This window comes from Poecile atricapillus, chromosome W, assembly GCF_030490865.1.
Source record: "Poecile atricapillus isolate bPoeAtr1 chromosome W, bPoeAtr1.hap1, whole genome shotgun sequence".
Classification (NCBI taxonomy): domain Eukaryota; kingdom Metazoa; phylum Chordata; class Aves; order Passeriformes; family Paridae; genus Poecile; species Poecile atricapillus.
Window position 1 is genome coordinate 16392202 of NC_081288.1, and position 18812 is coordinate 16411013.

The 18812-nt window shown below is 41.8% G+C and overlaps 1 protein-coding gene across 1 annotated transcript in view; it reads right to left on the bottom strand.

The window, feature by feature from the left end:
- Positions 1–9156: 9156 nt before the first annotated feature.
- The window catches only part of LOC131591890 (basic helix-loop-helix ARNT-like protein 2), a 30794-nt gene continuing 21138 nt past the window's right edge, over positions 9157–18812 (bottom strand). Inside the window, exons 10-17 of the mRNA XM_058863000.1 lie at positions 17441–17681; positions 16418–16524; positions 15715–15865; positions 14417–14472; positions 13449–13557; positions 12927–13014; positions 11539–11647; positions 9157–10536 (exon numbers count right to left, since the gene is read on the bottom strand). Of these exons, the coding sequence (XP_058718983.1) occupies positions 10400–10536; positions 11539–11647; positions 12927–13014; positions 13449–13557; positions 14417–14472; positions 15715–15865; positions 16418–16524; positions 17441–17681 (998 nt within the window). The 3' untranslated portion in view covers positions 9157–10399. The remainder of the gene's footprint in view (positions 10537–11538; positions 11648–12926; positions 13015–13448; positions 13558–14416; positions 14473–15714; positions 15866–16417; positions 16525–17440; positions 17682–18812) is intronic.

An 18812-nucleotide genomic window follows, 5' to 3' on the forward strand; every position in this document is an offset into this window, starting at 1 on the left:
ATGCTTTTGCTTCAGCACTGATCAGTCTGAGATGAGGCAGGGAAGACCAGACCATTATAATTTCCTGTTATTTTGATGTGTCCGTAACAAAGCAAGAAAGCAAAGTTCTTCTCCCACATCCATCACATTTGGAACCATGAGAACTGTTGGATTTCAAAGATGCTGATTCACACAAGTGGTTATCAGGTTTTTCCCATCTGTGACACAATTCGACAGCTGTCTGGCAGCACAGAGTTCTCCACTTCGGAGTTCAGATGCTGCAGCAGCCGGCTCAAGTCTCAGCCTTCAGTTTTCCACTAATATTTAGGGGAAAAGCCTGTAAAGAAAGATGGAAGCACAAACTAACTTTTCCATCAGCACACCTGACCTCAGAGCCTTTTGTGCACAGGTACCATTTGGCAAGGTGATTTTATTCATGCAAGAGTTACAACACTGTGCCTGCTGGAACAGGGATTGCCATGAAGATATTTGCCAAGGGCTGCTTAAAGCCACTGGGTTTGTTGGTTTTATCTCCTCTCAAACACCACAAGCCAGAGACTGCTAAAGTGGCCTCTGGTGCTGTTCTTTGATACAACTTGCACTGCTTAATGATGCAGAGGCACAGAAGGGAACAGGAGCATCCCCATCTTACCACAAACAATTCCTCCCAGCCAGCACCTCTAGTGAGGAGATCTCTCCAGAAGTACCAGCTCTGTCAGCACAGAGTACACGTACAGGAAGGTATTAAGTAGTTTTATTTATGAAGGTATTAAGTGTTTTTATGTATCCTTAATGCACAGCTGTATGCACACATTCCATACAAGAGAACACAACAAAACTAACGCTGCTCTTGGCCGCACCGGAGCTCCGGGCTAGCTCTGCGGTGCCACTCCGGCACGGGCAGTCACCAGGTGCAGGGAACTGCAAGGAAAGGCGATCCCACTGCAGAACCTTTAGAGCACCGAATCCTGCCAGGCTCTGCCAAATCAGGCATCGTGGGTGATGGCAAAAGGAAGGAGGAGACTCACTCGGCTGTACTTCCCAGGAACAGGTTTATTCAGGAGAGGGGCTGAGCACAAGCATCCGGGCTGGGAGAATTCAGGACTGAAGAGAGACCGGAGCACCTCTGTGCACTGGGTTTTATTTCAGGGCCAGGCACAATCCAGGGTCCAATGGGAGCTCACAGAGGGAGGGGTAAGGGGAGGAGGTTACAATGTCAGGGACCAATGGGGATACAAAGAAGGTGGGAACATAACATAACAACCAATAACATGTGGAGGAAGGGATGATATACATGGAAGGAGCTGGAAGGAGAGGTGGGGTTTATGATGATGGATGGGGAGATGGGGCAGGGTAAAGGTGATTGACGAGGAACATTCAGGAAAACTGGGAGGGGTTTTACATAACAGACAACTGGGGCTAAACCAATACAATCAACAGGGGGAAACAAGAACATACTAACAAGTTTTAACAAATTCTTAACAAAATTAAATAAACGAACTACAACACAAAACCTGCCTGAACCTTCCAATAAACATGTTCCTTGCTTTTGTAACTTCAGAGATGTGGTTTGGCCAGGCAGAAATAGGTCAGATCATAATTGCACACTTTAAAGCAGCCACATAACTTCAGTTTTGCTTTGAAGCCCTTACAGTCACCAAGGTAAGTACGAGAAGAAGCTGTCTCAGATACACTAACCTAACTTGCACATCACCACTTAGCAGCTGAGGCAAAAGTTACCAGCACCTCCTTGAGGAAGGGCATGAAAATTCAGCAGTGGGACAGGGGCTTTGCTGACCATCCCTAAGACCACAGGATGCTTTATTGCCCCTCTAAATCCTGCCTTATATTTGGGCTCCTACTTTCTCTGTTGACAACTACTGCAAAACAGCAGACTCCCCAGTCAGAGGCATTTTGGGGGGTTTGCATCCCTTCTGAACCACCTCAAGAGTCAGGGATATGTTTTTGGAACATCTCTCCCAGATTTGGGATCTGGTCCCCTGTCCGTGCTCCCTCCATCTTCCCAGGAAAACACATACAAAGCACAACAAAGAGAATCAGTCAGTTCCTCAAAGGAGTTTACAGCAACTCCCTTGTGCTCAGCAAGCCAAAGGCCTGTCTTGATGCAATCGCTCCACCGACAAGAAAGTGACTAAACCTTCCTTGGTTTCAAAGCTCTTCAGGGGAAGGATTTCCACTTCACTGAAAGTGCTCCTTTAAGTGGGGAAACATCAGAGAACCCCCGCTTGGATGGATCCAAGAGACTAAACCTCCTCAAGGACAGCGCACCCAGCACCTCATCGCACACAGCTCTGCCTGTGCTCAGGGCACCCTGACCTGCCTTGGGAGCAGTGACAGACTTTGTCCTGATCATCACCGGGGACCAATGGGACCAGACAGGCCGGCAGCACCACCTGGGAACCTCAGACTCCTGGGAATGGCTGTCATTCCAGGAATGTTAACAATTATCCTCCTGTTGCCACGGGTCACAGGCAAAGCCTCCCCATGCACCTCCACAGACATTTTCAGCGGCACCGCTCTCCTTCCTGCGCTGTGTGTCACACTGCACTGGCAGCACAACCCAGAAAGGGAACAGGACTCGCATCTAAGTAGGAAAAAAGATGGAATTCACCACGCTTCCCTGCCCCATGGAACATCCCTGGTTTCCAGGCACCCCACCCTGCGTGTCAGGAACAAGCAGAAATGCTACTCACTGAGTTTCCTCCAGAGCCTGGATCTGCTGCAGACACACCTGCACAGGACAAACCAACTTCAACATTCCTCAGCACAACTCTTGCACCCAGATGCAGCAAATGGATGAAATCCCAGGGCTCAAAGCAGGAGGCGGGCTGCCAAAGAGGGAACCTGCTCCTCAGGGCCCCCCTCACGGCCAGGCAAATGGGGCTCCTGCTGCCTTCGGGGAGGAGAGGAGCAAGCACCAACTTCACCCTCCTGGCATGGGAACATCAACCCGCACGTGTGAGCACCAGGGCACACCACTGACAGTCACTGTCACTGCCAGGAGCTGATCTCTGCTACAGCTTTTCAAGGAGCTGTGCTAAATCCAAAACTCCACTGGGACGGGTACTAAACTAATCTAGGAAGTGCCCGGGCTCTTCATTTCTTAGCGATGTGAAGAAGTTAAGGGGACAAAGTCTTTGCTGCACTTGAAACAGAGAGTTGAACCCAGTTTCTGCTTCCCTACTTTCCAGAAAGGCTCCCAAACCAACCTGTCACGCTGCCTCGCTGAGAGCACCAGTTTTACTGAAACCTCTACTTAACGTCCTTTGCAAACGTAAAGCCTCAAGATACAGCTGCTCCCTTTAATACAGGCAATAAATCCCAAGCTGACACTCTCAGACATCTTCCTCCCCAAAGCTCCACACTGTAAGCATGGAGAATATTCCCACTCCATGTCCCATTTGTGCTGTTTACCTTCTGGAATGCAGCGACACTTGTATTGCTCAATACGCTGCCAGTGCAGTCCACACAGAGCCTACACACGGTGCTGCTGGTAGTGGCTGTGCTTGGGCCAGAATAAGGAGAGCCAGCAGAGCCTCTGAAGGCTCAGGCACAGCCAAGCCCAGCCTGGAACTCTTCCCTGTGCTCCTCACTCACACGAGGGAGCACACACGCGTTACACCACAGCCAAGCCTTGAACACCAAAGCTTCCCTTCCTCCCCAGACACAGGCACAGAGGTGAAAAGCACCTTGTTACAGCTCCAGCTGCAGCCCAGCCACGGTGGGAGCAAGCACAGCTATTTCAGCTGGTAGAAGTCACGGCTCGAGCAGAAACAGACCTCGAAAAATAATTACAGGATGTAGGAACCCCAGGCCTTAAATCAAGCCGCAGTTGTTAGCTCTAGATAAAACTCGGCACTGCAGCTTCACAGCACCAGGGCCTGAAGCGTCCTACTAGAGCCTGAAAAGATTAAACGGGAGACCGCCAAGCTCTCCCCAAAACTTCCCGAAAAGTTACGTCAGGTCCAGCACAGAAACAAGGCACAGAAGGTCGGGAGTGCCGAAAGCACTGGGAGGCAGCGTGGGGACAGGGACACGGTACGGGGGACAGGGACACGCAGGGAGAAGCACGGACACGGCACGGGGACAGGGACACGGCATGGGGGACGGGGACACGGCACGGGGGACAGGGACACACCACGGGGGACAGGGACACACCACGGGGGACAGGGACACGGCACGGGGACAGGGACACGGCACGGGGACAGGGACACACCACGGGGATAGGGACACACCACGGGGACAGGGACACGGCACGGGGATAGGGACACACCACGGGGACAGGGACACGGCATGGGGACAGGGACACGGAATGGGGGACGGGGACACACCACGGGGGACAGGGACACACCACGGGGTTCAGAGGCTGGCAGGACCTGCCGGGGCAGCCCCCGTTGCCCCCCGCTCCGGGCGCACGCGGCGCTCCCGGGACCGGGGCGGCTCCGACCCCGCTGCCGGGGGCCCCGGGCCATGGCGGCGGCAGAGGAGGAGCCGTCGGGGCAGGGCACGGCGGGGCTCATCCCGCCGGGACACGAAGTTGCCGCAGTCGGCTCCGAGCGGTGTCGGAGCGGGTCCCGGGAAGTTCCCTTACCTGCGGCCGAACCGCGCAGAGCCCTCCCGGGGCGGCCGCGCCTCCGCCGGCTCCGGGCAGCCCGCGCCACTCCGCTCGGTGCCCGCCCCAGGACCGACCCCGCGGGAGTCATTATGGTGGAAATGTTTGCTCTTCTGACCAACTATTGTAGCTGGGCTGTCAAAGCTGTCCTGGCTTCCAGCTACCTGAAGTAATCTGATTGTTAAATACTCAGCAGAGCAAACTGTTTTGGCCCTGAGCTTTGGTACGACATCATGTTCAGTCCTAGGACAAGGCACTGCACAATTTCCAGCTGTCAAATCCATACCTGAACCTTTCTCCTCGTGTTTCAATTCCCCTCCAATCTCTTCCTAAAAAGGACAGGAGAGATTCGGTGCCCAAAGGATTCATAATCCAGAGCAGCTGAAGGACAAAATGCTCCCAAACTGTACCCCCTAAACAGTCAAACTTCTGACCTCAGCTGTCCCATCCCTGGCTCTTCCCAAAGTGTTTGAACACTCAAAGAAAAGCCCTGCATACTGAACCTGCTGCTGAACTGATGGAAGAGATGCTGTCCTGTCTTGGCTCTGCTGCAAAATTTCAGATCTTAAGTTTCTCTGTCCTGAAGTTTCTGGTTTCAATGTCCCAAAATGTAGAAGGCTGTTTAAGAAGTGACCATTCTGCCCCAGTGCTTGGGAACATTTCAAGTGCCCAGTGTCAGATGATCAGTCTTGTGCATTTGATCTGGAACCTTGTGTAATTAGCCCCTAAAAATCAAGAAAAAGCAAACTCTAGTTCCTTTTTGGGTGGACAAGGAAGCTTTCCATACAATTTCACATACCCACCAGGGTGCGAAAGTAATTAGCTACAGAAACCTCTCTAGCATGAACACTGAGTGTGAAGCAGCATGAACCTCAGAGATGTGTCAGGTGGATCTGGAAATCACAAAGAACAGTGTTACAGATCAAATGCTGCATATTTTATGTAAAATGTGAGCAAGAGAAAACCTCCTGACATGAGCAGGAATCACATCAGGCTCAGCTGGAGGAATCCATACCATGGCCATAGCACATCTACTGGAAAAGATTGGGTGTTCCAGACCATTGTCTTCCCATTACTCTGAATCATTGCTGTCATCAAAAGCAGGACAGGAAAGGTTACACTTTGAGAAACGTGGTTTGTTTTTTTAAAAGACAATCTAGGAGCAGGCAGTAAAATACTGTAATAAACCACAAGCAAGGCAGCCCTGAAAACTGTTGTGATTTAAAAAGTTCTAAAGCTGGGGGCTCATAAAGGAGTACTGTCATAAAGTCATGAGTAACAGAGAGAAAATAAGAAACAACTCTGCTGGCTCTGCCAGCTCCAGAAGCAGCAATCCACAAATCAAACAGAAATCTGCAAATGAAACTAGCAGGAGACCAAAAGAGGAGAAGCAGCTCTTCCTGCAACAATTTTCTTAGGAGTCAGCCCGTGTCCATTGCTGCCCCCAGCAGAAAGGGCATCCTGAACACCAGAGGGGCTGGAACACAAATTCCATGGAGAATGAAGTGAGGGCAGCCCAGAGCTGTTCAGAGCAAATCTTTAGAAGCTGACTGGAGCATGCTGAAACAACACTAAGCTCACCTCCCTTTTTGTTTGATAAGGGATTTATCATCTCTTCAATGATAATGAAAACAGTATCTGATACTGGGACTGCATTTACAGATGAAAAAAACCCAAAATCTTAAAATTCTTAAAGACCTGGCAAATCAAATGTATATAAAGCACAAGGGAAGAGGAGGGGCAAACACTGATCTTTCCTCTCTGGTGACCTGAGGCAAGACCCAGGGGAACGGAGCTGGGCCAGGGTAGGGTCAGGCTGGAGATCAGTGAAAGGTCCTTCCCTCAGAGGGTGTCAAGCACTGAAGAGGCTCCCCAGAGAATGGTCACAGCCCCAAGAGTGGCCAGAGCTCCAAGAGTGTTTGACTGACACTCTCAGGCAGAGGGTGGGATTTTTTGAGTTGGACTCTATGATCCTGATGGGTCCCTGCTAACTCAGGAGATTCTATAATTGTATAATTAAGAAATCAATTTGCTTATCGTATTGTGACAAGATGAAGTCTAAGGATGGAACCATTCCTCTCAAAGAATTTCTATCCACTCATCTGGAAGTATTTTGCTAAATATTAAAGGGCCAGTGGTATTGCCTTCTCTGCAATACAGCCCTATCTGTAAGGTTTATGAAAGCAGCAGTGTTTGAAGTCAGGTTTATTTGTTTAAAAGCATTGCACGTTACCTGAGCTGTTGTAGAGTTCAGAGTCCTGCTGCTCACCTTACAGCACCTTCCAGGAGTACTCTGATAAACCTCACTGTTACCCATTAACAGTGTTACCCACAAGCCTATTAATTATGTTACTTTCTCTCTGTTGTGCCAAGGTTCCCGAGTGGTGTAGGACATGTAACAGATGATGGGTCATGTACACTTGGAATCTGAAAATGCCAGGGAAGAAAAGTTACCACCCAGGCAGGGCCAGCATGGTGGCAGCAACAGTTAAGGTAGAGCTTTCCCACAAAACTTTGTACCTTTTCTGAAGATTGTGTGATTATTTCTGATGGTTTTGACAGGAAAGCAAATGAATAATAAAAAGTTATCTGCAGTGCCCACATACCTGAACTTACCTTTAGCTGATCAGGCAGGCTGAGGGACTGTATTATCTTTTCTGTCCCACTTTGGATCATGAACAGAAACTCTGCTGTGAGCAGTCACTAAAATCACTTTAACCTTTTGTGCTTGTAAGTAAACCAAATTTTCCAGTATTCTAAAAAATTGAAGATCCACAGCAAATTCCAGAATTACAAAGCACCACAGGAAAGAAACCTGTAATCAATCTCTGCTTTAGACCCATGCAGCAGCACTGTACTTGACCATACCCTACAAGGGAATCCCAAAAGCACAGAAAGGATTCTCCCTGCCCCCAGAACATCAAGTGACAAATGCTCACAGGTAAACCACACTGGTCAAAAAGGACCTTGGAGATCAAGTCCAGCTATAATCCATGTCCACCAAATCCACCACTGCCCCATCCATCAGTGCCACACCTGCACATCTTTTAACCTCCTGGAATGGTGATTTCTCCACTGCCCTAGGCAGCCTCTACCAATGCTTAATAACCCTTTTTTTTACCCCAATATCCAATCTAAACGTCCCCTGGCACAACTCGAGGCCAGTTCCTCTCTTCCTGTCCCTTGGGAGCAGAGCCTGACCCCCACCTACCTCCAGTCAGGGAGCTGCAGAGTGCATCACATTGAGCTACCAAAATCCATAGGAGTTCCACATCCCTGTTTATGTTTTTAGGGAAGGAGCATGGGATCTGAAAGAACAAGTACTTCATATTTCAGTTCAGTATCAGACAGAATTGCCAGCAGACTAAGCAGGGCATCAAAATAGTATTTATTGACCTGATTGAACCACATCCTACCATTATCTGCACCATGCCAGGAACAAACTTCAGTATCTTAATAGAATTGTGTTGTTATACAAAGATAAGCACATACTATCTCAATTGTATTCAAAAATATCTATTGGTTTCACCAGAAATATTTACAAGTGACACTTTTTCTTGAAAAAGCTGGTTTAAGCCAGAAAAAAACCTTACAAATAGTAAAGGGAGAATCTACTAAATGAATTGAAAGTCACAATATTTGTCATTGACTGCAAAAGAATCAAAGTTACATTTTTTGGTTTTATTTTTTAGGGATAGCCAAGGATCCAAAAATAGTGGCTTGAGTCTAGACACATAAATCTTGTGAAAGAATTAATCTGCTCCTGCAATAACAACAGCTGCCCCATTTCCAAACTAATCCAGTTAAAAAAAACTGTTCTAATAAGATCTGTATAATTTTAAGTTATGTATGTAGTCATTTATCTATGAGCTACAGTATTTGCTGGTTTATTTAGAATTTATTTCTAGAATAGAAAAGAGAAAATGCATTTTACAATGGCACAATCTCAAATTCTCAAATTTCTTTTACACAAATAGATTTCTATCAGTTCTTAGAAAGTGCCTGTTTATTTCTCCTACTTTGCTCCATGATATAGCCCAAAATTCAGAAAAGGCAGAAAAGTTTATTCTAATAAAACAAGAGAACTGATGATTTTGGCCCCATGTCAGTAAAAAAGAGATCTGAATGCAGGAAATTACCTCCAAATTTAATTTAAAAAAAAAAGTCTATAGAGTTAAAAAAAAAAAAAAATCAATCCAAGAAGCCATTCTAGCAAATCCCCATCACTAAAAACGCATTGTTTGCAAAAGGAGTCATATTCTCTACAAGACACAGAGCTGCTCTGCCAAGCATAGGAAGCCACTTCATGTCCAGATCGTGTTCTCATGAGGACAGGGGGGCTCCCCAGCAGCACAAGGATGACATCTAGTGACGGTCATATCCATCTGTTCCCAACTCCAGCCTTCCTAAAAACACCAGCCCAGGCTGCCATGCTCACCTGGAGTGAGAGAGGTTAGGGTGGTACCTTTGTTTAAATGTCTGTATTAAAAAGATGCACATGTATCAGGTATCTTCAAATGCTACCCTTTCATTAACTGAATTAAAAAAAAAAAAAAAAAAAAAAAGAAAAGAATGAAGAAAACATGAAAACATCTGTAATTGTATAATATATAATCTATGCAAAAATTTATTTAAACCTTCAATACCAGAGATAAAAAGATCCTCTTGCTGTATTAGTGCTATGTTGTTCTAATGCAACCTCTGAAGTGCCACATTCTTGAGTAATTTGCTGTAACTGGGATACAATCCTTGCAAAAGTTGTTCCCAAAAGATCATCCTGCATAGCATTTACTTACACAGCTATAGTACAGAGAGATTTTTAAAAGTCACACACTCAAGAAGTACAAAATTCTCTCAATCTCTCCAAAAACATAAAAGATGCTCTGGAATTTTAACATTTTCTCACCAACAGGGTGAGTGCAAGCTTCACCCTGGAGCCAAGACTATCCATTCAAACTTCTCTAGTTAGTAAAGACCCTGGGACAAGACCAAAGTGCTTTACTACAAACAGAGCATTTTTTCTCTGGCTCTATGCACTGCCTCTCTAATCATACATTACAAATAACATAAAACAATAATTAAGAGTTTTTGTTGCTCTTTTCTTATGCCCTTCTCATGTTTGTGTACTGGGAAAATGAGTGTTTTGAGAAAAACATTCTCTTTTATTTATTAGGGTGATTCAACCCCCCAGTCCTTGCTCCCAGAACCATAGGCTTCATTTTCACCTTTGACTGCAAAAACTGCACTGCTGAGAAGTGCAAGGAATCACAAACTGCATCATTTGAGAATTACAATACCTTATTTTACAACTGTAGTGTGTGCAAATAATTATTTCAATTAAATTTAATAGTTACAAATATTCTCAAACCATGTAAGTACAGTAGGTTCTACAGAAAGTAACATGGATAACCAATATTCTGCAACTTGAACCAAAAATAATAAATAAAAGTTTGAAGTATTAAAACTAAGCAAAAGTAATCCTGTACATTGTACAGTACCTTTTGGTTAAAGCTTCTTAGCAAAAATATACTTATGTGTTCTAAGCATTCCAGTTACAGATGTTTCAATATTAAAATTTCAAGATTTCCTCATCACAAAAAAATATTGCATTTGTCCATAGGTGCAGCAGAAGATGTCTCTCACTCTGAAGAAGGCTTCAGTCTTTAAAAATCCAGAGACAGCAAGTCTGAATTCAAAGGAACCATTACAAAACTCCAGTACAGTACTGAGGATGTAGGGTTGTTGTGCATGAGGGGTTTTTGACATTCCTTACTCCCAGAAGCAGCTCTAGAGGGCCCACTGGATATCACTGAGGTCAGCTGGGTCTCCCAGGCCTCCGTCAGCCTCCAGGTAATTCATCAGAGCTGTCATTGCAGTGTCATCGTTCTCACAGATGGCATCGAAGTCCAGCTGAGAATTGCCACCTACACAGTGATTAAAACAGGGAGTTTGAAGCAGGTATGGACACTATGAAGCATGGAGAACATGGCAACTTGCAAAACAGAATTGGTTTGAAGCAGTACCTGCCTTTGAAGTCAAGGCAAATATTTCTGTTAAAAAAAACCCTAATATGACTCCCTTTTGCTTTAAAACCATTACTCCTGTGTCATTGGGGTTGTTTCTAATTATTTTTTCCCAAACTCTTATTAGAGGATTAGCCTTTTGTTGTTTGTGTTTCTTTTTCAGTGTTTTTCTTTTTTAGTTGGTTGGTTGGTTTGGGGTTGTCAGAGTTTGGGTTTTTTAATTTTTTTTGAAAAGGCTCATAGTTCAACTCAAAGAAAGCTGTAGGCTCTAAATAAACAAATAAATCCCTGGTAAATGAGGGAGAAGGAGATGGAAAAGTTTCTAAGAGCTAAAATACAGGATCAGCATAAACATGGCTTTTACAGCATTTTGCCTTTTATGTTAAACATAATGCAGTGGCATTTTCCTCTAATAAGGCCAGGGAATCTTGTATCCAGACAAACTTAACAAGGGAAAGACAAAAAAAAAAAGCTTTCTAAACCATTTTGAGCAGTCCTTTGTATCAACTACTCCCAGCTTGCAGCTAAGAAAGAGGTAAAGTGCTAAAGGACATAATTCATAAATTCCAAGAAATTCCCTGACATTGCATTGAAATACTTTTCCCTTCCCATCTTTGTCCTGGAGAGAGAACAGTAAAGTGCCTCATGAAAAGTGTAAGAATGTAATGGTAAACTTTAGTCACAGATGTTGTTTTTCGTCATGAGATTGCCTCACTGATCAAATTTGCCTTGCAGCAATAACACATCTGTTTTCAGAGTGCTCTCATCTTCAGCCAGCCAGCCAGCCAAATCTCTTTACAATTTATATATGGTTGTAAAATGGTGCACTCAGAAATTACACCATTGATCAGAAATGTCAGCCCCTGCAACTCCCAGAATATCCCCAAAAGAAATAGATCTTACTGAGGAGAGGTTCATTACTGGGAAATGGAATAGCACCCTGGGTTTGTTCTGAATTCTCTAGAACTTCTGTTTCTGAAGGACATAACTGAACCAACTCTTTATTTGGCACCTGAAAGAGCAGAATTAGTAGAAAGGACAGAATTAGATCCTAAATTTAGTCACAAATATTACACTACAGAAACATCATAGATTGCTGTCAAATTATTAAGAAGTAAATAAAGTGAAAAATATACATCACCAGGCAGATATTTTGCATTTAGAAACAATTTTTTTACAAGTTCATATAGCACTGGACCTAGCTTAAATAAAATCTGTGAGTTACACAGCTGTCAAAGATACTTCACAGTGATGGCACTGCTTGAGGGTCTAACTCTGTGTTCAGTAAATAAATCCAGCACCAAATGCACTGGTTGGCACTTTGCATTATCTACTACCATAAACTACAAATTCTAGTGTCTTCATGTTTGTCACTGTCAAAACATTCCAGTCAAGAGATTAAAAAAGCCCTCATACCTCCTAGGTTCTATATGCATTAAACTATATTGATCATAGCAATAGCGATGGAAGTCATCCTAACCCCAAAAACAGATAATTTTTTTTCCTGATACTGGTTTCATTTAGCACATACATGTAATTTAGCCAGAGAAATTCCTAGGATTGCCTGACTTGTGCATAGTCTACCAGGAAATTAATATAGGTGAAATGTTTTCCAAAAGTATTTTAGGAATAAATGGGATACCAAAGCCCAGAATGAAGAAAAAACTTCAATGAATATGATGAGATTATCCTTATGATGAGACATTACATGATTTAGAGAGTTCAGCATATATAAATCAAACAACTCTTAAGGAGAAAAATCCATGGTAACACAGGGGGGAAAACAGATCATAAAAAAGGGGGAAGTCAAAGCAGTTCCTAGACCAGAATAATGGGTTTTTTTTAACAGGAAATGAGAATTGCAGTGAAAAGATAAACTGTTTTTAACAGGAAAGAAATTTGCATTCAAAGAAGAGTTGTTTGAGAAGTTTGTTCATGCAGTGTCCAGTACATAACACACAACACATTTAGGTAAGAAGGTATGGTAATTATTCCATAGCTACAGGCAATAACTATGTTAGTTATAGTTTGTGGTGCAACAAGCACTAGTAGAATTACAAGCACTACTAGGTTAGCATAACTATCCATTTTTAGAAGAGTAAATGAAATACCTTCAAAGTCACAATTTTAAACATTTCAAAACAGCACAGAGTTTTTTAAAAGTCTCTTCAAAAACACTGATTAAAAGTACACATTCTCTCACAAAAACAAATTAGGGCAATCTGGCTCACAGGTTTTGAGCTGCCACCGACCTCTTAATTTTGGATTTTTACAGGCAGGGGTGTACTCACATCGCTGCAGTTTATAGTTAAAGCTGGAGAAGGTGACTTTCTGAGGAGATGTGACGGACTTAACTCTCCAGAGGGTGAAGAATGCAACCTAAAATTGCATATGTTTACCAGGTCACATTAATCAAACACTGAAAAACAGACTGTATGGTGCAGAACCCACCAGACCTCCCCAGTGACAAAGCATGAGTCTGATAATTTGAAACAATAATGTCTCCAATTCTCCTGAAGATTCCAAATTATCTTTCTCCATGTTTTGGTAGCAGAAAATAGAGGAGAGATCAGAAAAGGCCATGGGCCACAATTCCTTGAGCACACCTTTCTCTCTCTGTTGAATCACCAGCAGAGTGATGTGCACTGCCAGGGATAAGACTGACATTAATTATAATCATGTTATTGTTCAACCTAAAAAATGTTATACGTATAATACAATAAAAGTGAACCTGGAGCAACCCTCACATAATCATATATCCCTTGTCCCTATCTTTACTTAAAAGCCTAATGATGATGTTCTGCATTTATTACCTTTGTAATTCTAATATTTCGTTTGCAATTTCGGTTCCTATACTGCCAGCACCAAGAATTGTTCCAGAGGACATTCCAGGCACACTTACTAAAGACTGTTTTACAGCATCTGGAGATAAAAAAAACAAAGCCCAGACAAAACCTTAAACCCAGAGCAGTTTCAGTGCAGAGCAAGGATTCATTTTAAAGCAGCTTTTGCTCTAGATATATATATACATATATATACACACTAAATAAGTATATATTTTCATATATGTATTCAGAAATTATATTTCTGTAGATATTGATTCATGGCAGAGGGTGTTGCAATATAAAGTGAATAATCAGTTTGTGAAAATTGTTTTTCTCCAGTAGTGAAATATATTTAATCATTGCCACCTCCAGTGTCTCTCACAGACATTGCAAAGAACATGAGTTTAAAAAAAACTCTTGGATTTCTCACCAACTGAAATGAGTTACTGAAAGAACATTTTGAAAAGCAAATATAAAGCCTTGACAGCAAGATGATAGAACAGCATGCAGAAAGCAGAATCTACGCATAGCAGAAAAATAATAGCAAAGTATGTTCTGTATCAGTATTGCCCTGTATTTTATAGATAAACTCAGCACAATTGTATCTGTTCAGAAAACTGGGCAAAATATGAAAGGTCTGTGACAGAAGCACAATATCCTACCAACCAAACCCCATCTCTAACAGAAGCTGCTGGAAACTAAAAGCAGGTTATATATGCTTCTTTTTAGAATTCTGTGTATTATATCAATTAGGATACTAGACACTGGAAAAGAATTAGCTTTAAAAAAAAATTAATCCTTCCTTGCACACAGCCAACAATACAACAATACAAATGCAATAATACAACATAACAAAAAAATCCCTGGACTGGATGAATCTAAACTGACTGATCAGGAGATGCAGCTATGATCTGTAAGATCTGTGATCTGTAAGAACTGTAAGAAGTGACACTTGCCTTCTGCAGGTTGAGAACTGTAGAGGACCTCTTCTTCAGCTGATTCCTTATGACCTCTGAGATTTAAAGAAATTTAAAAAATCCAAAACAAACCACAAAAAGCCAGCAGGTGTTTTTTTCAAGAGCAAAATCCAGCATATATTTATGTTTAATTTCAATAAACATAAATAATCAATAATACTTTACACAGAACCAAAGCTAACATCCTCAAACTAGGAGAATATAAGATATTCCTCACATATTTCTATGTTCAGTTCTTTGTAATGTTTTTGAGCAGTGGGTTAAATACTAATTTCCACCTACTCTCCAAGTGAAAAAGAAAACCAGTAGGATTGTCTGTGTTCTATGACAAGGGAATAGGGCTGTCATTTTTATTGTTAGGAGGGAAATCAGGTAACCAGGAACAAGGACAGGTCAGTGACTGCCTTGTATCAGTAGCTGCTGCCCTCCTTCCCTCCTGCAGACAACTGCAAATGCCCACATCTCCAGGGCAGGCAAAAAAGTGTCCTTGGGCTACTGGTCAATACAGACTATCTGAACTGCTCTTCTCTGTCTTCCTGGGGAAAAAGGACATGGGCAAAAGAGGTGGGTGATGTTGACTCAAGGCATGAACCAGATAGAGAATGGGCAAAAGGCACCCTCAACAACTTTGTTTAATGGAAATAAAATCCCCTGTCCCTGCTCAAAACCCCAATCATTGGCAAAGATCCTCTGTAGCACTGGAACAACCCCAATTACAGCTCCACTGCAAGGTGCAGAGAATGAAAAAGAATTAAAATTTTAAAAAAAAATTAAACACAGGCATTTACTGTCCCCAAGGCTCCACCCTTGCAATCAATTTGGAGACGATCTTCCTGTCCTGCCTTGCATTTCCACCATCTATCAATTGTGCTTCTCCACCTTCTGACACCTGGGGGTAGGGCAGCACTTGGAATTGGGTCAGCTGTCACACAGAGGGTCGTAAAGACCAGAAGGAAAAGCAGAATTAACTTGACAGTTCCATTTATTCAAATCTACTTTTCTTAAAGATCCTTCCCCTCTTCCTTTAACAAGAAACTCTTTCACCTCATTTTTTCCAAATGGGAAACAGCATAGTTTTCAGAGTCAAATCCACAACTTAGGCCTGAAACAAAAATAGCTGGTAAATGCCAAAAAGATGTTTGTCCAGGTTGTTCAGCCCCTTTTTGCGCAGGGTTGATGTTTTCTAGCCTTGTTCTGCTTTCTAAGCAGGTTATTTTCTGTTAGTGGTAACTGTAGTGATGACAAAAAATAAATGGAGAGTCATATAAATTACTTACAATACCACAGTGTTGTTTGATACAATGTACTCCAGCTCTTTGGTCCAAGGATTCATGAAACTAAACCACTGACTCTTTAAAGTAACGAAAGTCCCATCTTTTGCTCTAAATTTGTAGGAATTTGTAAATACTTTTTCTTTATTCTGTAACACTAAATAAGAAAAGGAAAGTTATAATCACCATATTTAAGCTTAGAAAGGTAAAGTTAGAAATAATAAATCTGTTTTATAGCATCATAAAACCAAAATGTTTCTGTTGGCCAGATGTAGAATAACATGCCAGAACAAACTGGGACCTGTTCTAAAATCAAATTATATAGTTTCAGCAGGGTCATAAATGTTACATTAAAAAGCAAATACTAAGTTTCTCCAGACCACTAGGAGACTCATGACTTGGTGAGCTATAACTCATGTCTTTAATTATGTTATCAGACACATCTGCTCTTCAGGATTCCTTCCTTTTCCTTACAAAGGATGGAAGCAGAGGGTTTGACAGATGCGCTGACATTGTTCCCCCACAACCAAGGCCTTGCACCAGGAGCCAAGACAACACAAGTTTCCCCCTGCTTTTATTACAAGCCTTACACAGGCTTGTCACAGACATCACAAAGGGCAGTGCTGAGGTTGGGTAATTTGGGTTTGTAGTGTTTTCACTTGCAGTTATACGTAGCTGTAAGTGTCTGGGAGGACCAACTGTTTTGTACCTTCTTTGTGTTTTTCAGCTAGGTGATTGTGATCATCTTGATGGCAGTACTCATAACAAGAAGTTCCTAGAAGCTCTTGTGGCAGATACCCTAAAATTGCTGTTGCGCTGTTAGAAATAAAAACGTGAACTACAGCAGATTCAAAGCTGTTTTCTTCAGTATCAGTAAAGCAGAACATTAATATTTAAACAAACAGATGCCTGTGTTTGTGTTTGGGGAAAAATATGCATTAGTACAGCTCTAAAACAACAGGAAATGTTTTTCACAGCAAATTATCCCTTTGCAATGAATGACAATTCAAAGGTAAAGTAAGTGGTTAAACATGCAAACCACATGTACACATAAAATACTTTTGTTTAGTGGCTTCCCCTTAGCCAGTCACAGTACTGGTCACACATAAAAGTCAACAAAAAACTCAGCAGTTGAATTTTGCTCTTCCACTCAAAGGAATTAGTTTTAAACCAACACTTTTAGTTGAAAGAAGACTGAAAACATTTCCAGTGACAAAGAAATTCGAAATGCAAAGTGGTAACTAGGTCTCTACAACAAAGAAAAATCTGGTTCAGAAAGTACAGAAAATGGGAACTTCTCGCTTCTAATGAAGTAATTTGGTACCTCATTTAGATAGAATGTATCTGTTACAAATGGTAAGACTCTCAGAAGTAATAACTTTTGATTAAATGTTTATTACTTCAGTCATGTGCAGAGCTATGAAGTTCTAACTTGAGTTTTTCCTTATGAATAAATGAGTCCATTTTCTATAGGACAATACACTTCTATACATTATGTATTATTTGACAAAAAACAAAGCCCAAGTACACATAGTTTGAGAATTAACTGCTTCTTGTATAGAGGAGAAAAACATTCTGAAAATTAGAATTTTTGAGAATTCTCAACAAATTCTCCAAAACTGAGAATTCAAATTAGAATTTCTACCCTGCTGGAGAAATTACAGTTTTGACAGACTATCAGAAAATGGAAGCAGTTGTGTCATTTCTCTTCATTAAAGAACAAAACGCTTACCGCTGATCTACATAAACAAATTTTCCATCCATGGCAAATCGTGTAACAAATTCTGTTGCTTTGACTTTTATCTCTCCACTCTTTTGTGGAACAATATAAGGGTGTAACCTCCCAATTGCAACAAGACAGTTAAAGTTACTACTGTCCTTTTCTACATCATTTTCCTCTTCTACTCCCACCTCATTAGGAGGCCAGTTCTTCAAATACCCAGTACAGTGAATGGTGCAGTATTTTCTGTGATCTAATAGAAAGAAATTAAATAAGAAGCAGTTATTGTTCAAAGAGAAAACCAAACTACTTATTCTGTTGGCCATGAGACCAGAAACTATATTTCATGCTTACCTACACCAGCTGTACAAAACTATAGATCATTTTACAGAGCATTTTTCAATTAATTTTGTTCTGTTCAATTTGGGCTTACCTGCAAAGAGAGCTTCTAACCCTATGCAAGATTTAGCAGTTCAAACACAAAGTTAAGAAACACAAAGAAAAGAAAGCAATAACCCACAGATCACTTTGGTTTTTTATATGGTTTCATATGGATTGTGAATTAAAATTACCCTGAGGCCCTCTGTAGCTTCCAAATCAATTTATCTTTGGTGAGCACAATGATCTGAACGTATGCTTACTGCAGTTGTTCAAAGAATCAGTCAGGAACAACCCAAAACAATCCAGCTTATTTTCTATTTACCTCAGGCTTCTGAAATTTTATGGGAATACAAATATTTTAAATATCTTAAATTCCAGCATACACTATCAATCATCCGTTTTTGCTCTCTAAATAACATGTGAACACCCTCAAAAGCATCAAGGTTTCACATTATGTGTCCTACAGTAGCTGTCTTTCCAAAAAAATGCCAAATCATTCTTGACATCTCTGTTCTGAAGAGGATGCTTCCTATACCTTTGATTTTCCTCTCTAATATAAAAAACACAGACCGACTCTGCAAAATGAGAAACTGAGATCTCCCACTATGATTTTGTCAGAGTTGCTCAGGCACCTTCCCTCAAAACTGCTTTCCCAAGAAACATTTACAGAAGGTAAATTCTTACCTCACTGACACATCAAGGGACACTAAATTCTATTTACTTAAAATCATGGGCCTTTTAAAATTTGTGGTGTTACTCAACAGTAACAGGTTACATTGGAAAACAGAATTTGCAGGATTTTTTCAGGAACAAACAATTTCAGCACAGCTTTGCAAAAATCAACACTAAGGTATTAAAAGAAAAACTAGAAATTGCATTTTAAAATTTAAATTTAAATTTTCACTGGAAACTTGACAAGATTATACTGCTCTACAGGCATACTAAATGTACTAAATAGTACTAAAATATACTAAAGTAAAATTACTGGGAAAATTAATGGAAT